A 23,350-nucleotide genomic window follows, 5' to 3' on the forward strand; every position below is an offset into this window, starting at 1 on the left:
TGCCAGGTTGGAAGTGTAAGGTCCACCTGTATGTGATGCCCACTGCTGTCGCCTAGCCTAGACATCCAGCTACCTCAGGATAACCTTTTGGCCCTACTACAGTAAATGAAAACGATTTTGTGAGCTGTGAGGTGATCAAAATTGACTAGAAATGAGTGGAAACTAATGTTATTGAGCTTAATAACACTTTAGGGGCAAAAACAGGCCTGAAAACTATTATTTTAGCAATTTTTAGCATTTTTCCAAATAAATCCAGATCCAAAACCAAAACCAAAACCCGCAAGGGTGGTTTTGCCAAAACCAATCCAGATCCAAAACACGAAGGGAGATCCAGATCCAAAACCAAAACCCGAAAAAGTGCCCGCCGCACATCTCTAGAAATGACATATACGTAGCTCAAATGTACTATTATTTCATATATAGAGACAAGGGCTCAGATAAATTCTGTTCCTATGATGTGTAATAAGTGATGTGATTTGGGGCAATATGCTGCAAATATTCAATGATAAATAGGCCCCATTAGGAGGATGATAGTAGACAATTTAAAAGAAGTAAAAAGAGGGAAGGATTAGCGATACATATTACTTGAATGTGTATGACAGGGAAGGATTTTTTATATATATGTTAAAAGCAGCTTTTATATTGATTTATTTTCATAAATACAGTTTACAAACAAGTTGCACTCACTGCTTATCACAAGGAGGGGTCAGCTAATACATCTAAACTGCTATTTTTAGAAGTCTACTGTTTTCAGTAAATATCTAACATTACTTTATTTTAGAACCACCTATTTACAAGTTGCCATTATTAAAAATGTATGTACTACCAAACAATATTAATTGGTAATGGCTCTGCACTATTGGCACAGAACCATTACTAGCAATTGCATTGCTGCTGCCACCTGAAGTGTTACCTGCAGTAATGTACAATAGTAGAGTTGCACCCGGCTCCTTCCCAGCTGGGTGCAGAGAATAATGGACACTGGGCCTAATTCAGCATCCAAACTAAGCTAAACTGCAACTGCCAGTGCTAAGCTGTGGGGAAGCTACCCAGCACAGAGCAAGGCCACCCACTCGCCTGGTCCCTCCCTGTCATGTGCCTGCAAAATTTGTGGACATAGGAGTCCACAATAGTCTGCTAAAGTATGGGTGATTTGCTACACAGCAAAGTGCTCTCGCACTACCAGCAGTACCCTGGCTGCACTGCCTAGCTATGAAGCCAGACACAGGCCAGCCATATTTCGGGTCAGAGCTCCCCCGGATGTTCCGAACACACTGCACTGTCTGGACCGGTCCCACAAAACTCTGATGCGATGCCCCTCCAATGGTCCGTTGCCATCCCCCATCACTACTTAAACTGCTGTTGCAGTGCGATTGTAGTTTAAGTGTTTGCGCACAAGAATTATACATGTACGCATGTAATTTTAATTATCTAATTTCGGAGATCTGTGTGGGAACCTGAATTAGGCACACTACAATGTGTTGTGATGTTACTAGTGGACACTAATGTGCAGTGTAACTGGTACTTTTATGTGACCATACCCCTTCCCCATGACCTTATGTTATTGGCTAGCACTGTTCCTTCTTTGAATGGGGGGGGGGCAGAACTTCTCTTTCTGGTCAAAATGTCTAGATACAGTTCTTAAGAAGCGGACTCACCTGCTCTTTCTGGTACAGCAAGAGGTGCTCTTGTTGAAGAAGATTCTCATAAAATGTCGAATAGGACTCAAAGTTACTCTGTTCTCTCGCCATGATGTCACAAGCCAGCGATGTTAGACAGTATTTCAAATGTTTCTTACTGAAAATCACCTACGACAATAGGAACAATCTCTTTATAAAAGCAAGCCATGAACACCCATGACAGCTCCAGCTATTCACAGACTAACAGGAAACTTTGGACTTTATTGTAATTTAATTGGGAACCAATATTTTGCATCTGTGCATGCGCAGGTGCAGGCACATGTTCGCTGTCCCGCTCGCATCTGGCAGCGGGGGCACAGCACATGGGATCACCCACCGTTTCATGGGCGTTTCCATGAAAACAATGGGTGTTCCCATGCAAATAGCCTGTTGACGTGGGTGCGGAGGGCAGGCCGCTGACATCAGCGGATCTTGGCTGCCTGCCTGCTTCCCGCACAAAGCGCTTGCAGATCAGAGACACCATAGAGCTGTCTCATATCTACGCGCCCTGGAGAAATCATTTTATGGTTGCTTTAGAAGGTAAGCTCTAATGAGCAGGGCCCTCCCTCCTCATGTTCTTTTCTTAGCATATATCTCTGCCACTGTTATAATTGCATCAGTGTCCACTGTTGTCTTTTTTATTTGCCATGTACTTGTCCTAATTTGCATTTGTACTGTAAGTCAAAATCTTTCTTGTATTGTTCTTTGCTCATCTATGTATTGTCAGGCCCTGCGGAACCCTTGTGGTGCCATATAAATAAACGATAATAATAATAATAATAATAAAGTTGCCGACCATTGAATGATTTCTCCCCAGCACCCAAGGCTGAGAATGAATGATTATGCAAATCATCCATTCACAGACATGCGGGCGATCGCGGCGTGCGAGGGGGGGGGGCAGGCAGTTGTATGGGCGGCAAACGGCGTCTGGGGGTCTTGCGAGTCAACCAGAATATGGGCCTTTGTACAAAAATATCAATAATTTAAAAAAATGATTTAAATATAACGATGATTTAAATAAAAGCAAATTTTAGAAAGCCGACTTCCTAAGATAAACTGGCACGGCTGACCTGGATCTTGTTGCAGTACATAATTGCTTACTGCAAGCGTGCAATTGGCAGGTCATGGGGCATTGGCTGAATGTTTTCTGCTGTTAGTTTGGGAAGTGAATAAGAGTTGGGCCCCAGTGTAAGATATTTTGCCATCCTCTGCCATCATATTCCATCTAAACAAAGACCCTATAGTTTACCTCCTCAGTGCTATTCTTGTGCTCATTCATTAGTCGCTGAACAAATTTCTCAACAATTTGTGGCCTCACAGGTGAGAAGCTCTCCTTCATTGCTGGTTTCTTCCAGAGCTCTGCATACAAATACATATCAGGTACACTGACAACAATATAGTTGTGTTATACACATACTGTAAGGGAACTTGCGAATCAGGTCTGGGTCAATTTATTCATTCGGTACTTGTTTCCTAGCACAGCGCCACCGATTTTAATTGTATTGATCGGGGCCGCAAAAATTGCGTCGATCGCATCGCATGCCAACCAAATCGCATGCGATGCGATCGACCCGATTTTTACATTGGAATCAATGTAAAATGTTCCCGGAGACCCCAATTTTACATTGATTTCAATGTAAAAAAAACCCCAAACCCCCATTTAGATAGCAACCCCCCCCCCCTCCCCCCCCGATGGGTGAAATGGCCCTCCATTGTTAACGCCACCCCACTATTGACGCCGGAGGACGCCGGCGGTACGCGTCCTCCGACCTTTTCATACCCCCACTATCCACATCGGCGTGGATAGTGGCGCGACTAGCCCCGCTAGGGGACGCGCATTACTTCACAGGTATACGCGTCCGCTCGCCACGCTTCGGGCTCGGTGGCTCGCTGCGCTCGCTACACTATATAGAATCAACGTGGATAGTGGGGGTATGAAAAGGTCGGAGGACGCGTACAGCCGTCCCTCGTGGGCTCGCCACGCTTCGGGTTGGCGTCAATAGTGGGGTGGCGTTAACAATGGGGGCCATTAACCATAATTAATACCCATGAGGGTGCATATACAATGAGAAATTGGCCATATTGGCCCTTTTCCCATTGTTCCCTATGTAAAATCGAGTTGATTGCATCGGATGCCATTATAATGGCATGCACCCGACGCGATCAACGCGATTTTATCTTTAAAACTAATTTAAAATTGTTCTCTATGGGAAGATCGCGTTGAACGCGATTTTGTCTTTACCGGCAAATAAAGCTGGTAATTGACAGAAAATCGGGTCGATCGCATGCCTTAAGTACCTTAACTTAACTTAAGGCATGCGATCAACCCCGATGGGCGCCGTGCTAGGAAACAAGTATCATTCATTCACAAATGTACTTTTTCTTTACTCCTGAAAGTGTTTGAAGGGGGTGCTTTGCTGCATAACCCAGCCCTAAGGCTGCTCCTTAAACTCCCTGCCTCATGCCTTGACCATCTCTGCTTTGCTTACATCCTGCCATCAGGACACCTCCCGCTTCCTTGCACCTCATGTAATCTGTCTCTACCCCTTCCCACTAGATTGTTAGCTCCTCAGAGCAGGGCCCTCTTCCCTCTGGTTGCCATAGCCCTCTTCACCTCACAATTCACTTACTGCTCTCTCCTACTGACCATCTTTTGTCCGCATATTCTCTTGCTGGTAAATGCTCATCTCCTGCCTATGGCCACCAGCCCATAGTAGTATGCTGACTACTCCCTCACTACATACATCTAAGCTGTATTGTGTATCGTATTGTGTTGCTCTTTGTTCTCCTGTACTCATTTTTTGTTACTTACTGCAATGTCAAGTTCTGTCTTCCTGTACTGTTCCAATGTATGCCTATGTATAGCGCTGCAAAACCCTTATGGCGCCTTATACATAAAATGTAGTAACAATAAGGTACTTGTGAGTTATCCGGGCGCCCGATTTTTGGTCGTATGCGCATCGCGTCGCATCGCATGGCATCGTATGTTAACCAAATGGCATGCGATGCGACGCGACGAGATGACCACCCGAACCCGATTTTACATCGGGTACTATGTAAAGTGTCGCATCGCATGGCATGTTAACCACATGGCATGCGATGCGATGCGATGCGATACCACCCGATTTTTGCAGTGTAAAACCCCCAATAAAGTGTCCCAAAAAGTGACACAATGTCAGTCCAATCCCCATTGTTAACACCACTCCACTATCAACGTGAACCCGAAGCGTGGCGAGCGCAGCGAGCCCGCGAGGGGCGGCGGTACGCGTCCTACGACCTTTTCATGCCCTACTATCCACTAGGGCGTGGAGTGAGAATATAATAGTGTGGCGAGCGCAGCGAGCCACCGAGCCCGAAGCGTGGCGAGCGCAGCGAGCCCCGCGAGGGGACACGGATACCTTCACAGGTAAGCGCGTCCCTTCGTGGGCTTCACAGGTGTCCACAGTGACGTGGACACCTGTGAAGCCCACGAAGGGACGCGCTTACCTGTGAAGGTATCCGTGTCCCCTCGCGGGGCTCGCTGCGCTCGCCACGCTTCGGGCTCGGTGGCTCGCTGCGCTCGCCACACTATTATATTCTCACTCCACGCCCTAGTGGATAGTAGGGCATGAAAAGGTCGTAGGACGCGTACCGCCGCCCCTCGCGGGCTCGCTGCGCTCGCCACGCTTCGGGTTGGCTGTGAGCATCCAATATCATTCATCCATATCATGCATATCTGACACATTAACGACAACTGAATTAAAGGTAATAACTGTGTAATTAACATAAGAATGAAATAAATTAGCATAACAAATAATCATAAAGCACAATAATCTTAATCAACATCATGATTTATCAACATCATGATTTATCAAGTAATGTGAGCGCATGCAGAATACGCTCAAATACATTGTCTCTCGCCAGGCATTTTCTCCACACGAATTCCTGCATATAGGAATCTAGATGATGGCGTGCTGTTCCCCGCTGGCGTTTGTTGCGCCATTTGGCACACCCCCAAAGTCGCTCAATATTCTGCGTGTGTGCACCAGTCTCTGGGTCGACGAAGTTGAAGCGGTGATTAACCCGCAAGTGGCTGTAACCAGCCCGCTCCAGTTCACTGGTTTGATAGGCACGCCAGCAATCACTTACGATGGTGCTGCCAGGTGCCACGTGCTGCACAATTGCACCAATGAGAGTGGGTGCATCTCTTTTCGGAACTGCAATCATAAAACAGTCTCCTGTCTCCCGGCACACTCCTCCGAACACCCACTGCTGTGGGAGTACTCTGCCAACATTGGCCTTGCGTTTGACAAAGAGGCTTTCATCGACCTCCACCATTTTCCCTGGGCCTCCAATCTGTTGCTGTGGCTGTGCCATTAAATCACACTGGCATGCCTCCCGCATCAGGGCATTGTAGAAAATGGTGCTTTTATTGCAGAGTTTTAGATTTTTGGTACAGAATTCAATGGATGTGAGTTCATTGCACCAGCACCAGATAAACCGCAGGATCGTCATGAAGGGGAGCCTGCACCCAGGATAGAACAGGGAGGCCCGCAGAGTCTGCTTTTTGCTGCAGATTTTAATATAGCAGCGCCATTTGCGTTCTTTCAGGGACAGGCGCATAGGGTGGCCATTTGGGCATGTGGCAGTCAATGGGAGCAGCCCTTTCTCCTGGAGGAATGTGACTGTCTCTTCCTCTGTTTTTGGGAGGCTGAAGATGCCATCAACCACAGCCATTTTGCCAATAATAGTGTAAGGGGTGAAATGGGGCAGGTGTAAAGGGCCAAATGGGGCAATATTGGGGTAAATGTCCAATAATTCACCTCAGTAATATGCAACAATGCTGAAAATCAATTTCTCTCACTCAAACACTTGCTCTCTCCTCTGGAAACTACCTCACACTGATTTTCTGCCAGATGTGCCAGAGGGCGGGTTTAAAAATGGGCGGGAAGTGTAAACATCGCGTCGCGTCGCATCGTATCCCATCGCATGCCATTATAATAAGCATACGATGCGACGATATACGACGCGATGGAAAATCGCGTCGCATCGCGTCGTATCGTATGCTTATTATAATGGCATGCGATGACCACATCGGGCGCCCGGATAACTCACAAGTACCAACAATAATAATAACAATAATAATAGAGGGGACATGATGATGCACATCCATCATATCAGTAAGCCCCCCCCCTCCCACACACACAATATGCAATGCTGCAAATTGCAATATCAGAATGTGTAACCAATTAATGATGTCACCAAATGAGTCACCAAGTACATAACGACAACGACCCTCTTCACTGTGGAAGTGGGTGGAAGTTGAGAGGTTGGTTTAATCTCCATAGTTAAAGCACATTGAGAAAGCCATGGTGGGGGCAGTAAGAGAGCTGAGAAGGGGGCACATTGAGAAAGCCATAGTGGGGGCAGTAATAGAGCCATGGTGGGGGCACAATGAGAGAGCCAAGGTGGGTTCAGTAAGAAAGCCATGGTTGGCGCACAGTGAAATTGTCATGGCAGGGGCATGTTGAGAAAGCCATTGTGGGGCAGTTATAGAAATAAGAAGGGGGAAGTGAGAGCCATGGTGGGGGCACAGTGAGAGAACCATGGTGGGGACAAGTTCGGAAAGCCATGGTTGGGGCATAGTGAGTACCATGGCATGGACACATTGAGAAAGCCATGGTGGGGAAGTATGGGTGCTAAGAAGAGGGCTCATCAAGAGAGCCATGGTAAGAGTATTAGGAGAACCATGGTAGTGGCTCAGAGAGAGAGAGCCATGATTAGGGCATAGAGAGAGACATGGAGGGGGAAGTGAGAGATATAAAGTGGGCAATAAGAGATATGGATCAAGGGACCATGACAAAGATACAGAGGATGAACTGAGGGAGACATGTATGGTGCAGGTAAAGAGATACAGATCAAGGGACAATGACAGATATGGAAGATGCTGTGAGAGCAGAATAACCTAGTTAAGCTTTAGATTAAAAATACAATCCTAGCATAACCCCTCTGTCTATGGAACTGAAGTGAATTTATCAGATAAAACCTTACATATTTGCAGTTTTAATTATTCATAATTCCAATACATTATAAAATCCATTAGATACATTCTTTTTTAGATGCGCAGTAAATGGTGGTTATGGGCCTAATACAGGCTGGGTTGCAGTTTTGTGAATCCTCGCAAATTAAAACTAATGGGGGGGGGGGGGGCTGTGGGGGGAGGGGTGCTAGTACAGAACAGTACTCAGTCCTTTGAGTGGCTCAGACACAGCTGCACTGTCTGAATCATTTCCACTTAACGCTTGGTTATCGCCCCATTTTTCTTTTCACTTTAAACCTGGGTACACACTGCACAATGGGTGACAAAGCTGATGGGTCACACGCTGCTCCATACTCCTACTTTGCACCTCTGCGCAGCATGACATTAAATCAGAGGTTATACTGCACAGTCTGCCACCGCACCTCTTTGCCCCTCTCTGCCCTTCTCTGCCCTCTGCCACACCTTGCTACCCCTCTCCACCTGCCACCACACTGCTCCCACCAGCAGCACCTTTCCTGCTGCTTACCCTGCTGCTGCTGACCTGCCCCGCTTAAGTAAAACTGTGGGGTGGCCGGTTAGGGAGGGGGACTCAATCCTGAGTATCCTGGGAATCCCGGGATTTCCCATTTTTCAATCTCGATTTCCAGAATTGAAAAAATGCCCAGGGATTGGCTTCCCTACGTACACACTTTTACAAATGGCAGATTGATACAAGCAGTGTAAAACATATATAGGGGTTCTTCGTTCCTACCAGTTGGAACCCCTCTCCCTTCTCTCGCTCTTTCAGATATCACCAGAGTCATCTCCTTGGCTACTTTCTTCTGTACATCATGAATCATATCACTCTCAAAGCTTTCCATAATTTTCTGAAGCTAGAAAAAAAAACATAACAAATGGACAAAGGGAAAAAAAAACAGACATCTTATATGTAGATATCAAAATTCCTGTTGTTTGATGTCTGTCGCCTCAACAAAGAACATTAGAAGTATTCTGACGATTTCGCATCAGGTATCAATGTTGCTATGAACTTATTTCACAACTGAATTACTCTAAAAGTCTAGTGGATTTATCATCAATGCTGAATACCATTATCTGAATAAGATCTATTTTATATGTACTGCAACATTTATATGCCAGTTGTAAAAAAAATTAAGTTAAAAACCAAGATAGACTTGGTTTTGTTGCATTACAATTTTAAGATTTACCATAAAATTTTTATAAATCGCAATGTAGCAAAATGCAATTAAAAACAATGCCATACTTTATATAGATATATTTGTTTAAAATGCAACGTGCAATCTATGCCGTACTGTACATGTGTACACACCAGTTACAGGGATATTCTTTTACTTTAGTTTTCACTATAAGTTATGGATTAAATTCACCAAGAGAACCCTTAATTCCATTGCAGGGAAATAACACAGGTTTTCATTTGGTCAAAATTCTTGGTTGTTTGGATTTTTGTTTATAATTAACTAAAAAACACAAATACATTTATTTTAAAAAGTGAACTGGCTGGAATAATATAGTAACAATTTATTAAAATTATATATAGTATATGTATACAATGTATGTGCAAAAGTAGTGTTCAGTGTTATAACCTGTATATCAAAATAATGCACACATCAGTTATTGTGCTTTTACAACTGGTGGCTGATGGTTATCCGCAAACAAGGCATAAAAGGAAGCTGGCACAATGTGTCAAAGCAATAAATATGAATCCCTGCCATGTCCACATGATCAGAAAGCTAGCCAATGATTAGTGAGAGGCTCAGTGGGTCAAGAGTGCATAGAAGAAACTGCAGTGGAGGTGGTGAGAATAATAGAATGCAGTTTATCCATCAGTTACATTCATTATTGGGGGGCCAGGTCAAATTCCAGCAAGGAGAAGAAAACAGGGACAGAGGATCCAAAAGGATCCATCTTCACAACTCTGATACTCCTTCCCTTAGGGGAGGAATGTGGTCCTAGAATTCACACCATCTAAAGATGGCGAAGGTTCCCACTGTCAAACACAAAAAACGTATTTTAATTTAGGTCCCCATTCTATTGTTTGGTGACAGTGGGCCAGATCAGGACTAAAAGGTAAAGAAGAGTAATCCAGGATTTCTGCTATGCTACCTATATAATGAATGGCAATCTCTACAAAAACAGAACTGTTAATTTTTATCTACTTTTTTAAAAATGAAGAGATAATGAATAGCCATGGCATTATATTATAAAATATAGATTTTTTTTTTGCATGTGAAAAGTATTTCCATTGTTTCCTTTACAAATGTGAATCAATGTAAACCATATAGATTATTATTGTTTTCTGTTTTAATTACTTTCCTTGCTCCAACTATTAAAACCATGCTTAAAAGAATGTTGTATATATTTGACATCTCCTTCTGGTTGGTGTTCTCACCTCTCTGCACAGGACTACCTGAAGGATGCATCCATCCTCTCTAAGAGCCCTTGACAAATTCTGACAAAGTGTCAAATGTTATTTTATGAATGTCTACTCCGACTTGACAGCTTTGATCTTAGGGTTCAATCTAAAATCACTCTTACCTGTCGAATTCTGATTTCAATTTCAGAAGCTCCTTTTGGAGGAAGCACAACCTGAGACCGAAGAGTCAGCCCTTCAAACTCCTCCTCTTTGCCCATTTTGCGTGCAAAAGCTTTCATGGTAGGATAAAAGATTTCATCTCTACAACAATCAACCAAGAATTACAGAACATTATACAAATAAGTATTAAAACATGCAGAATCCTAAATCATGTGGAGATCATCTATTTGGGACAGTACTTTCAGCGCAAGTAGACTACTTCTGTTGTATTGCTAATATTCATTTTGGTCCGGTGACCATTATTTTAGTCTGCTGCAGCTTTAAGTTTCACAGCGCCAGAGGTGGAATCTTTTTCTTTCCTTTCTGAAAGATATCTTGCACTTTATCTTCTAGTGTGTACACTCAATATTGTTAACGATACACACTTTATCTTCTTGTGTGTACAATCAATATTATTAAGGACAGCACGGCGACCCATGCGCTCACTTTGGAGCTGGCATCGGCAAGTGTGTGCACTTGAAGATGCTGGCACCCCCCACTGGGTCCTAGTCACCTAGTGTGTATGGGGCTTTAAGGTGCCTACACACTACAACGATTTATCTGCTGATGGGCTGATTTTCAACCGATTGGCCGATAAATAGTCTGTTTTTTACTGCAAATCGTTCATTGTCATGTACAATTGCGATCCGATGCACGCCCCATGCACCATAAGCTCAATCTTCTCATCTTCCCTGCTGCAGGGAAGATATGCAAATATTTGAAAAGATTTTTCACATCATTAGCAAGGTCCCTGCTCCTGCTGGCGGGTGGCACTTTAAAGTAGTCTGCACGGCGCTGTCTCTAAAGTTGCGCTGTCTCCCCGCAATTTGCTGTAAAATTGTCCAATCTGTCGAAAATCGGCCCCCAAGAAAATCATAGTTTGTGCGCACTTTAAGGCTACTCTGCTCCTATTTTTATTCATGTGTTCATATGGCAAAATAGGCTGCTACTGTAGCATTAAATTAAGAGATTTAAAATATGTGGACAAACAGAAGTGCAACCCTGTCCAGCACTACATAACTGAGCCTGAGGATGACAGGTGACAACAGTTTTAGATCTTCTTTTAATTTCCCAATTAGAGACTTTTGGCCAAGGGATGCAGTGAATAAAATGCTGATACTATCAGGAGCAGTTATTCAATAATGTTTGGGAACCACTGGCTCAACCCATGATTTATGAAACTCCTTTTCATTGCCGTCTTGATTTTATAATCTACAGTAGTGTATCAGTGCTAAAATGACAAGTTGACACATGAAACAGAATTGAGGTTTCCAACTAAACAAGCAATGAAGCAGTCATAGCGCTTGCATGTACAGGAAGATTGACAGTATCTGGGTCTTTTGGGCTGCCTGAAAAATGTATAGTGTGTGTGGGTATAGACTGCCACTGTAATCTCAAAGGTCACTACTTGGATGCTCCAGGAACATCCATGGCTGTAAGTACTAACCTGTATTAATGCCCAAAGCAGTGAGGTGCTATTAGCAAAAACATTTCCACAAGCATCATGTGTTTAGTATAAAAAAAAAAAGAAAAGAAACAGAAGAAGATTCAGGTTAACGATAATAGCTGCAGCCATAAGTTTGGTTGTCCTTCAGCTACTGCAGTCTTGGGTAACTCTATGGTGGCATTTGCTGGCATGTTCTAATATTTTTCAATGAAAATCTGTAATTCATGGTTATGTCCCTAGCAGCTTTATTGATAAAACGTCTATGCTTACCTATATAGCTCACAAAACTGTCTATAGAGACAAACAGTATTAATCTCCTCCACTCGAAGCTTCAGTTTTCCCCATTTCTCTTTAAACACTTCCAGTTGCTTCCATAAGATTAGAAAGGATCTCAACAGTTTGTATTCTGATATTGGATCTTTAGGTGCTTGCTCCACTTTTGATGACCTTCTCAAAGGCTGCTCTTCACTTATGAGCGATAACTCTGCTGGTGCCTAGAGGGATACCCAATTTGAACAGTGTTACAGAGTATGTGGTCTCCATTAATTAAATTGCTGCCTCTGCTACTGTAAAATTGTTAAATAGTCTTACATTTTGATCAAGTATATATGATTGTAACTTTACAGCATTCTTAAGCTGGGTAACTACTGTGCAATAAATCCAACACTCATCTGGTTGGTCCGATCGCACAGTTTGTACACAGCAACCAGGAAATCTGACATGGCTCAAGACAAGATATGAGTGCTGCATTACGCTCAAAAATTCAGACAAGATATTATGCAGAAAATGCAGTGTGAGCAGACATCCTTTTGAATAGGTGGTCTGTGCAGCCAAGAACAGCAGCAGCCCTTCAATGAGGTTCCTAATGAAGCAACGTGAGGTGATGCACCTGGATTTCTTATCTTTAATTGTCTGTGGTTCAATTCTGCATATTCTTTCCAAGATATCTAAAGATACAGGATGTTCTAGGAAGGTGTTAAATTACTCACGGAAGGCACAACAAAGTGAAGATCGGTTCCGTATTCAATTAATATAATACTGTACTCATCCTTAATAACTCAGTGTGCTTTGGACAGTCAAGTAACCTGATATACATCTGTATAATGGTTAGATAAAAAACAAATAAAAAAGACTACAAAGCTATTGGTGCTACAAATTTGTATTTTATTGTAGTATAGTATATAATAAAAAATCATAGATAGTAGAGAGTACTAATGGGCAAACAGTACAAAAACATTTTTAAAAGTTACACATTTCGCACAATACTTAGCCTCATGAAGCCAATCGATCTTCGACATAATACATAGCAGTTTTCCATGATGCCTTACACTGATGGAAATTGGGTTACTTAAATAACTGCCCAAAGAACAGTGACAGTTATAAAGGGTGGTATAAAAAAAAAAAAAAATATATATATATATATACACACACACACATATACATATATATACATTAGGGCGGAGTGAAAAAACTGAAATTGAGAAATTCAAATACAGCTAGTGTGGGAAAGTTGTGACTTGACCTGAATAAGAAACGTGCAAAAGCGTTTTGATCTGATGCTGCTTTCAGACCGCAAAACTGGCTTTGACCAGGTATTTTTAGATGTTTCTTAAAACGGGTCTGCCAGGTAAAACCCCTTTCACACCGTATCTCTTAAACGGGATATTAGCATTTAAGTGCCGTTTTTTGACACTGGCAGACCCGTTTTTGGAAACTTTCCAAATACAGAATCAAAGCCAGTGCGGTCTTCAGCAACCCCCCCCCCTGTAACACGCTGTGTTGCAGCGTGTTACAGTTTTAACACCCCCCCCCCCAACCAATAGGGCTAACACCCCCCCCCCCCCCCAATGTGTTTAAGAAAGCCCCCCGTGCCACCGGTACCTCATGCCTTGCGGATCCCGGCTGTGCAGACTCCTGCTGCTTATAAAAAAGTGACTTTCGGAAAATGGCTGCCCCCATACCAAAGACTGTCCTATGGGGTAGCCATTTTCAGAAAGTCACTTTTTTATATAAGCAGCAGGAGCCGACAGCCGGGATCGTAAGGCACGAGGTACCAGCGCATGGGGGTTTTCTTAAACACATTGGGGGGGGGGGGGGTCCGCTCTGAGCCAGGTCCCCTCTGAGCCAGGTACCCTCTGCGCTGGTCCCTCTGAGCCAGCGCAGTGCATATTGAAGGAGCCGGCCGAGCATTACATATGTGCATATGTAATGAGTGACTAATTACATATGTGCATATGTAATTATCGGCTAATTACATATGCACATATGTAATTAGCGTCCGGCTCATTAAATATGCAGGCACTAGGGACCAATAGTACTCACTGCTGCCTGGGTACCGTTTCAGACTCGTTCAGACCGCAAAAAAAACGGGTCTGAAACTGGTTATTTTAAAACGGTAAATTCACTCTGGGCCTTTCAGACCGCACATATAACCGTTTTGAAACGGCAAAGAAACGGCAATATACCATTTAATTTGTGTGGTCTGAAAGAGTCAACATCTTCTGTTCTGGCAAGAGGCCAGAAGTTTCACTTTTTTGGTAAAATTAGAAAAACTGTGAAGATGCTCCGATCTAGTTAAAATGATGTCATGATGTCTTAGAGTGGTTTATTAATATACTTTAGCTTAGTACAAGATAGTACAAGCTTGTCCTAGTGCAATGTGACTGACTTTGGCGGGAGAAAAAAAATCCCTGATAAATGACTCATTTTCATGGTTTCAATTGTGAATATGGTGTTTTCTCTGGAACGTGTTTTTTTTCTTTTTTTTTTGGGAGAGGATACTCTGTAATTGAAGTGACCAAGAAAAGAAACTTGGTGAAAAAAAAACAGGGCAAATCCCTTTTGTTTGCCTTTAATAGAATAGTGCACCTATGTGTCTTCTAATGTCCAACAAACTCTTTACTGAATGCTCCATTAAGTTCAGTAACAATGCATTACACTCTGTTCTTTAAGTGCAGGATTTAAAACACTTCTGTTTATTGTCTTTACGGTACTTGTGTATTATCACGGCGCCCGATTTCATCTAAATCGCATCCGATTATCTGCCGATTTGATCTGCGATGCGACTTTGCGTCCGATTTGCGTCCGATTTTCGGCCATTTCCTGATGATTTGCATGTTATTCCATCCTTGCACACCCCCAGGTACTATGCGATGGTATGCGATGTGATTTTCGGGAAAATGCCCCTGATTGTACAATTAAATATTGCATAGCAACGCATGCCAGCAAGTGGCATGCGATTCGATGTGATTCGCAATGTTAAATGCACCCCCATTGTTAACGCCACCCCCACTATCAACGCCAACCCGAAGCGTGGCGAGCGCAGCGAGCCCGCGAGGGGCGGCGGTACGCATCCTCCGACCTTTTCATACCCCCACTATCCACGTCGGCATGGAGTAGATTTTAGATAGTGTGGCGAGCGCAGCGAGCCACCAAGCCCGAAGCGTGGCGAGCGCACGCGGATTACTTTACATGTGTTCCGCGTCCCCTCGACACGCTTCAGGCACGGTGGCTCGCTGCGCTCGCCACACTATCTAAAATCAACTCCACGCCGACGTGGATAGTGGGGGTATGAAAAGGTCGGAGGACGCGTACCGCTACGCTCGCCACGCTTCGGGTTGGCGTTGATAGTAGGGGGTGGCGTTAACAATGGCGGTGCATTTAACATTGTAAGCACCCATCACGGTGATTGTACAATTACAAATCGAATCGCTTCACATGCATCGCATGGCATGCATCACATGCCACTATATTGCATGCGATGCACTACGATGGAAATCGGGGGTGTGCAAGGTGTGCAATGATGGAACAGCATGCAAATAGGCCGGAAAAAGTGAAAAATCGGTCGAAAATCGGCCAAAAATCGGCCGCAAAATCGCATCCGATTTTTCCATGCGATTTGCGGCCGATTTTCGGCAGATTTTGTGGGAGCCGTGATAATACACAAGCACCGTCTTTACTTGTGGCAGTTTATTTGTTTGAAAAACAGTCTAAAAAACAGTTTGCATCCCCTATGCTGGGAACATGTAAGGGCTGCATTACGGCATATAGTTATGCCAAAGATAAGCCAATATATTAACAGTTAAATACGTTGAAGTGTATTATAATGTAATAAACAAATACATCTAATGTTTAGTGATATTTAAAATGATACATTAAACAGTTTACACTGTTACTTGTAATACTTATTGTAACAGTTACTAGGGACGCTTATTACTTTACATGTATTGAGCACCCGCTTGCCACGGTTCGGGCTCGCCACACTATCTAAAATCAACTCCACGCCGACGTGGATAGTGGGCGTATGAAAAGGTCGGAGGATGCGTACCGCTGCGCTCGCCACGCTTCGGGTTGGCGTTGATCCTGGGGTGGCATTGACAATGGGGGGGGGGGGGGGCATTTAACATTGTAAGGACCCATCAGGGTGGTTGTACAATAAAAAATCGTATACCATCGCATCGTATGCCATTGCATGGCATACAATGTGATACAATATTTTATTGTACAATATCACATCGCATCGCATCCCATTGTATACCATATTTAGTCTTATGGTATACGATGCGATGGGCGCTGTGCTAGGAAACAAGTACCCACAATCATCCCACTTACAATGTTTAAAACAGCACAGAGACAAGCCTCAAAACCTCTGGTACAAAGTAATTTGGAGTGATGAGACCAAAATGTAACTTTTTGGCCACAACCATAAACGTTACATCTGGAGAGGAGTCAACAAGGCCTATGATGGTACACCATTCCTACTGTGAAACACGGAGGTGGATCGCTGATGTTTTGGGGATGTGTAAGCTACAAAGACACTGGAAACTTGGTCAAAATTGATGGCAAGATGAATGCAGCACGTTATCAGAAAATACTGGCGGAAAATTTGCACTCATCAGCCCAAAAGCTGCGCATGGGATGTACTTGGACGTTCCAACAAGGCCAAGTCGACCGGTCATTGGCTACAGCAGAAGGTTCTGGAGTGGCCATCTCAGTCTCATGACCTCAATATCATTGAGCCACTCTGGGGAGATCTCAAACGTGCAGTTCATGCAAGACAGCCCAAGAATTTACAGGAACTGGAGGCTTTTTGCCAAGAAGAATGGGCAGCTTTACTATCTGAGAAAATAAAGAGCCTCATCCACAACTACCACAAAAGACTTCAAGCCGTCATTGATGTTAAAGGGGGCAATACACAGGGCGGTATTCAATGAGCCTGATTCGCCAGGTTTTTATGGCGAATTTGTGCTGTTTGGCGAATTTCTGTCAAAAACGGTGAATCACCCTATTCAATGACCACATGGCGAATACATTTCTAGGTTTTTTTCACCATGATTCACCGAGTAGCAATCGCTATCTTTTTATGGTGAAGTGGAATGTGAACTTTTAAAATAAAGTGTTTTGTTTTTTACATTTGGTGTCAAAAAATCAGGAATTTTATTCTGAGGAGGGGCATGCTATTTTTATTCATGTGCTGTAAGCACATGAATATATATTTAATTTTAAAAATAATATTTTTTTTTTTTATTTTTTTTTTACACAGCATCCAGCAGGTGGCGCCAGAGCGGAGCCGCTCATTACATATTCATATATTCACTGCACGATCATTTTGATCGTGTGTAGTGAATATACGTGAGCCTGCTGGCACCGCCGGGGGGGCAGCCTGTGCTGCCTGGCACCCGGGGAGCACACCTAAGCCCCCACAAAGGTCTGGGCTAGGCAGAGACTACCATCTCTCTGCCTGGCTCCGTCCTGAGGCTCCCTGCGGCAATCGCCGCAGGAGCTCATATTCGCCTGTCAGGGGCAGCGAGCCCCTGACACGTTGAATACCGGAGCCCGCTGGCTCCGGAACGTGGCGAATGTGCAGCGAATCCTAAAAAGGATTCGCTGCACCTCGCAGGTATTCACATTGAATACCGCCCACAGTATTAAGAACTGGGGTATGTAAACTTTTGATTAGGGTAATTTGGGTAGTTTCTGTTGTCATTATGATTTAAAAGAGTAAACACAGTTGTTTGACAATGAATGGCTTCACCCAACCACTAACCATGAGTGAAAGAAAAGTTTGTGAGTTATCATTCATATTCTCTGACAAATGGCCAGAAAATCACAAATTCTGCTAGGGTATGTACACTTATGAGCACAACTGTGTATATATATATATTTATAATTATAGCAAGGTCCGGCACTACCCGGCTGGCAGGAACAGTGTTGAAGCTTGCCCAGGTGCGCGCTCATGAAGGTAGATTCTTCAATGTGTAGCCAGAATGTAGAATAAGCGTCACTCCTGGATTTGTAACTGTGCATAAAAAGTTATTTTTGTGTGTTTACGCACAGTAAAAACTTTTTATGCACAGGTACAAGTCCCAGAGTGACACTTATTCTACATACTGTTTATATATATATATATATATATATATATATATATATATATATATATATATATATATATATATATATATATATATGGGTTCACCAAATACTATCTACATTATTGATCTATTTTGGGAAATATTGTTATCATCCCGTGAATGATTTAACACCATTAGAGGACATCACTTATTTTCTTATATCTTGGAACGGATATTCATAATTGAACTATTGGCGATTAAACAAAATAAAACCAAGTGCATCACCTCATGTTGCCTGTGCAGCCACTACAGTACACCAGCTGGATAACAGTCCAATACCTGCTAATATTGAAATTACACACAATTATCCATCACCTTAATATTTTACACCAAAGTGGGCACTGGTTTTCTTTTTCATTTTATCTAACAGATATTTGATGATATCCCACTGGAACATCTACAAACCCTAGAACCACTTGCTTACTTCAAGACATCTGGTTTGTACAAAATCGCAGTCATTGTCCTGGGCGTTATACAAAGGAGGGGGAGGATTTAATAATACGATAAGAAACACTCTGGATGCACAACACTTAACTTTCATATGCATCTAGTACGTGGCCTACTGATAATTTGCTTAGTTCGATTGTTCACTGGTTACAGTATTTCTTATGCGGCTTTACATATGAGCAATTGGTGGTTCAAACAAAAAGGAACATTTGCAAAAGTACTATTAATTGGAAGAAGGAATGAAGGTTTTGGAAAATGTATATTTAAAGTGGAATACCCATGTATTAATTAAATATAAAACTTTATTTAAAGAAAACATTTTGCTTTATGGCATAACCCCCGTATGAAGTTTTATTCTCACTATTTCTGAAGTATAAATTGGAAAGTTTTATATTTGCAGCATTTTCCAGAAAATCATACACTGTAGGTTCTTTAAAATAATCAACCTAAACAATCCTCAATCAGTTTTCCAAATGGCTGCATTGGTGTAAGAGCACAAACAATTTCCAAATTTGGGCCATTATTACTGTGTTGTATATATTGCAACTGTGCATTAGGAAAAATATATTATCTAAAAAAGAATAATTAACATACTATTTGTTTCCATCTCACCTGTTTGGTTTCAAGGTTTCCCTCAATAGTAAATGAAAAAGGCTTATAATTGCCTTGAATGATGTCCTCCATTAAAAGATGAACCCCAACAAGCTCTCCTTGAGCTACACAGCGTTCCTGATCAGTCATATCACACAGACACAGCTGGGGAAAGATAATGATATGTATATATTTATAGCATTCTATTCAACTTAATATTCATTTGAAAGGAAACATATCAAACCTTCTAAAAAAGGAAAAATTGCATATTTAAATATAATATATATCAGGTCCATCCCTGGCAAGTCGGCAAGAACTGCAAAAAGCTTCTTCCCGATAGTTATTTAACTATTGAACAATGTACTCTAAGATACTGCTAATCTAAACACCTAACTGCTCTGATTATACCTTGCAAATCATAACATGTGAATTGTCATTTGTATGCGAAACTGATGCAATGTATGTATGTGCTGTCATCCCTCTCGTACCATGCTTGAAGCTGCACTGTATCCACAAAAAATTCCTAGTATACGGAGAGTATACATGGCCAATAAAGTGATTCTGATTGCAAAGGTTTTGCACAGAGGCAGAATGGAGCACCACCAGGCTCCACAGCAAAATTTCGGTAAGGGACGGGTAATGTTGCTCTAGTTTTTTGAGGGGACTAGAGTGGAGGCCTTTTGTGAGGTCCAGTTCATGCACAGTAAAGTTCCAATATGTGAGACTACAAAAAGGCTTCTCTACAATGGTCATGGTGGTGGTAATTTACATCACTCCACTAGCCTCCAAACTTTCAAGTGTTCCCTGAAAACTCACCTCTTCAGGCAAGCCTATCATATTTAAGTTCCACACACACACATAACCCTCTGAGGCACTTATGTATTATATAGCTTCCCTTCTGGACTTGTAACTTGGTGGGACTTCTATGATATTACTGGTGCCTGTCCTTGTGTTTCCCTCCTATGTCCCTATAGATTGTAAACTTGCAGCAGGGCCCTCCTACCTCCAAGTCTGGCTGATGTTACCCAGTTTGTTTTATCGCTGTCTACAATTGTAAGACAATTGATAAAGCTGGCGTTTAGCCCAGTGAAACACGTTGGTGCTTTCCAGATCCAGTATTGTTGGACCCTTCAGTAAAGTTGGACCCTCCTGCTGATTTCACTGACCACCTGGTCCCTGCAAGTTTGGATGTCTTTGGCTAAATAACACCTGGCTTAAGTGGATACAAAGTGTGAAGAGGTTGTAGTCCCAACTAAACCATCTAGAAGGGACTCCCTCACACATCATCACAGGACAAAAACGCCGTGTGGACTCCATCACCATTCGGGACCACTGTTATTGTGGACAGTGCAGGTTACATTCCAACCCCACTGTGGGTAATTCATTATCCATTACAATCTGGATTATACTGTTTTTAATTTAATTTTATTTATGTCATTGGGCCTAATAATTGATTATTAAATATTATCTTTTCATTGATTCACCTATTTTTATCATTTAAGCGCTGCTACTTGTGTTTCTTTCTGTATATTCCCATAGGGGACTGACCCTTCCCTACGCTGCAGCTGCTTTTAAGATAACAACCCAGGACCTAAGCACTCTCATTTCCCTGTACTTAGTAGAGGAAACCCTTTTCTTGCTCTCTTACCTCCAAGTCTGTCTGTTGTTACCCAGTTTGTTTTATCGCTGTCTACAATTGTAAAGTGCAACGGAATCTGCTGCGCTATATATGAAACTGTAAATAATAATAATAACAACAATAATAATAATCATCATAAGCTCCTCTTGAATCTAAGCTCAGGCTTAAAGCACTGTAAAGATTAAATGCTTTTTATGTTGGAAATCAATGACAATTGTACATAAATATTTTGTGTATAGTAATAAAAAGGCTATATTTATTTTCAGTGCCAGATTAAGGTCTCAATGGGCCTGGAGCTAAAAATTATCAAGGGCCTATTATGCGCAATGATAGTGGTTGTGGCCAGCACCTAATAATGTGGGGGGTGTGACCAGTGTTCTGTTTGGGTGGTCTACAAATGGGTGCGTCTCTATTTGTGTAAATACTTATATATGCCTGGAAAAGGCAGGGGGCTGGCATAGGAAAAATGCAGGGAGATATATTGGTGGGTGCCCTCCAAAGGTGCACCCTCAGGATGCCGATGTGCTAAGATACTTGTGGGATGAGGAGGCACTCCAGTCATAAAAAGTCATAAAAAAAAAATACTAAAAGCCGAAACTTGGTAGACAACATTTCAGCACATTTTACGTGGTCACCTAAGTTTACCACACCATATACCCCTTATACAAATCATGCAACACAATAGTAACCCCCTTATACTGTACTTGCCTCTTACACATTATGCCACATGGAATGAGCCAAAATTCACATGGACTGAGCAGAAATTCACACTATGGCACACTGTGAATATGTCAAAATTCACATTATGTCGCACAAATTAAGGCAAAATTCACATTTTGGCCACATGGATTGAGACAAAATAAACACTGTACCAAACAGATTGAGCAATAATGCACAATATGCTCCATAAACAGGGGCATTGCAAGCCAAAGCCGAGCATTAAAAATTTACACCACAATGTTAAGCCACACACCATAATGTCCATTACGTATTATGCCAAACACCATAATACCTATTAAAAATGATGCTACATACAGTAAGTGCTGCTTTCCTACATGCTCATTGCCAGGGGTTCCATGCTCGTTGCCATGTGGGATTACATGCTCATTACCAAAGGGGAATACATGCTTCCGGTAACTGGGGGACAGCCGCCGCCGGGCAGAAAGCACAGCCATTGACACCCGGGCAGAGAACAGGGGGCTGCCCGGCTGTATCCAGAGCACTGCAGGTCCCGGCTATTTGAAATAATACTCCTTTAAAACCAGAAAATGCAGGGAATTACCCGGTAATATGGTCCCACGATCATGCAGGGACATTCCCGGGGCCTTTTACACCAGCCTAGTCTCTGCTTTATCTGGTGTGAGGGGGAGAGACACCCCCCCCCCTTTAAACAAACAGCTGAATCTTTGAATCTTCGGAACCAACTGACCCATTTACATGTGGGCTTCAAATGATTTTGGTCCTGTGAAACTGGGTTCCAGAGAAATCTGCCCTCAAACAACATGAACAGCTATGAAATTACATTTCAGAAATGAAAAAAAAAAAACGGTTTACCCGCAATATATGAACTCATATGGAACAGCCTGGTATCAGATTAAAGGCCCAGCTATTTGAGATCAACCGCAAGCTTCTGTGATGCCGGAGGGGGAACTGGCACCAGTTGGAACATGGTGGCGTCGGAATTAGCAGGTCCCATGTTATCCTATGGGTAAAACGTTCCAGGTTTGCCTGACGGTATCTCTGGTTCCTGGGGGGCTAGCAACGTGTGGCCGGGCTCGTTGGAAAGCCCTGGCCCTCAGCTACAAAATGGGCCTATGTGTAGTGAATATACGTGAGCCTGCTGGCACCGCCGGGGGGGCAGCCTGTGCTGCCTGGCACCCGGGGAGCACACCTAAGCCCCCACAAAGGTCTGGGCTAGGCAGAGACTACCATCTCTCTGCCTGGCTCCGTCCTGAGGCTCCCTGCGGCAATCGCCGCAGGAGCTCATATTCGCCTGTCAGGGGCAGCGAGCCCCTGACACGTTGAATACCGGAGCCCGCTGGCTCCGGAACGTGGCGAATGTGCAGCGAATCCTAAAAAGGATTCGCTGCACCTCGCAGGTATTCACATTGAATACCGCCCACAGTATTAAGAACTGGGGTATGTAAACTTTTGATTAGGGTAATTTGGGTAGTTTCTGTTGTCATTATGATTTAAAAGAGTAAACACAGTTGTTTGACAATGAATGGCTTCACCCAACCACTAACCATGAGTGAAAGAAAAGTTTGTGAGTTATCATTCATATTCTCTGACAAATGGCCAGAAAATCACAAATTCTGCTAGGGTATGTACACTTATGAGCACAACTGTGTATATATATATATTTATAATTATAGCAAGGTCCGGCACTACCCGGCTGGCAGGAACAGTGTTGAAGCTTGCCCAGGTGCGCGCTCATGAAGGTAGATTCTTCAATGTGTAGCCAGAATGTAGAATAAGCGTCACTCCTGGATTTGTAACTGTGCATAAAAAGTTATTTTTGTGTGTTT

At 42.9% G+C, this 23,350-nt stretch overlaps 1 protein-coding gene across 1 annotated transcript in view; it reads right to left on the reverse strand.

The window, feature by feature from the left end:
* The window catches only part of LOC146062941 (uncharacterized), a 178,428-nt gene that overhangs the window by 45,622 nt on the left and 109,456 nt on the right, over nucleotides 1–23,350 (reverse strand). Inside the window, exons 33-38 of the mRNA XM_083174951.1 lie at nucleotides 19,205–19,348; nucleotides 12,006–12,229; nucleotides 10,252–10,390; nucleotides 8,450–8,570; nucleotides 2,929–3,038; nucleotides 1,659–1,808 (exon numbers count right to left, since the gene is read on the reverse strand). Of these exons, the coding sequence (XP_083031077.1) occupies nucleotides 1,659–1,808; nucleotides 2,929–3,038; nucleotides 8,450–8,570; nucleotides 10,252–10,390; nucleotides 12,006–12,229; nucleotides 19,205–19,348 (888 nt within the window). The remainder of the gene's footprint in view (nucleotides 1–1,658; nucleotides 1,809–2,928; nucleotides 3,039–8,449; nucleotides 8,571–10,251; nucleotides 10,391–12,005; nucleotides 12,230–19,204; nucleotides 19,349–23,350) is intronic.

Source organism: Crinia signifera, chromosome 3 (genome assembly GCF_055691185.1).
Source record: "Crinia signifera chromosome 3, ASM5569118v1, whole genome shotgun sequence".
Classification (NCBI taxonomy): Eukaryota; Metazoa; Chordata; class Amphibia; order Anura; family Myobatrachidae; genus Crinia; species Crinia signifera.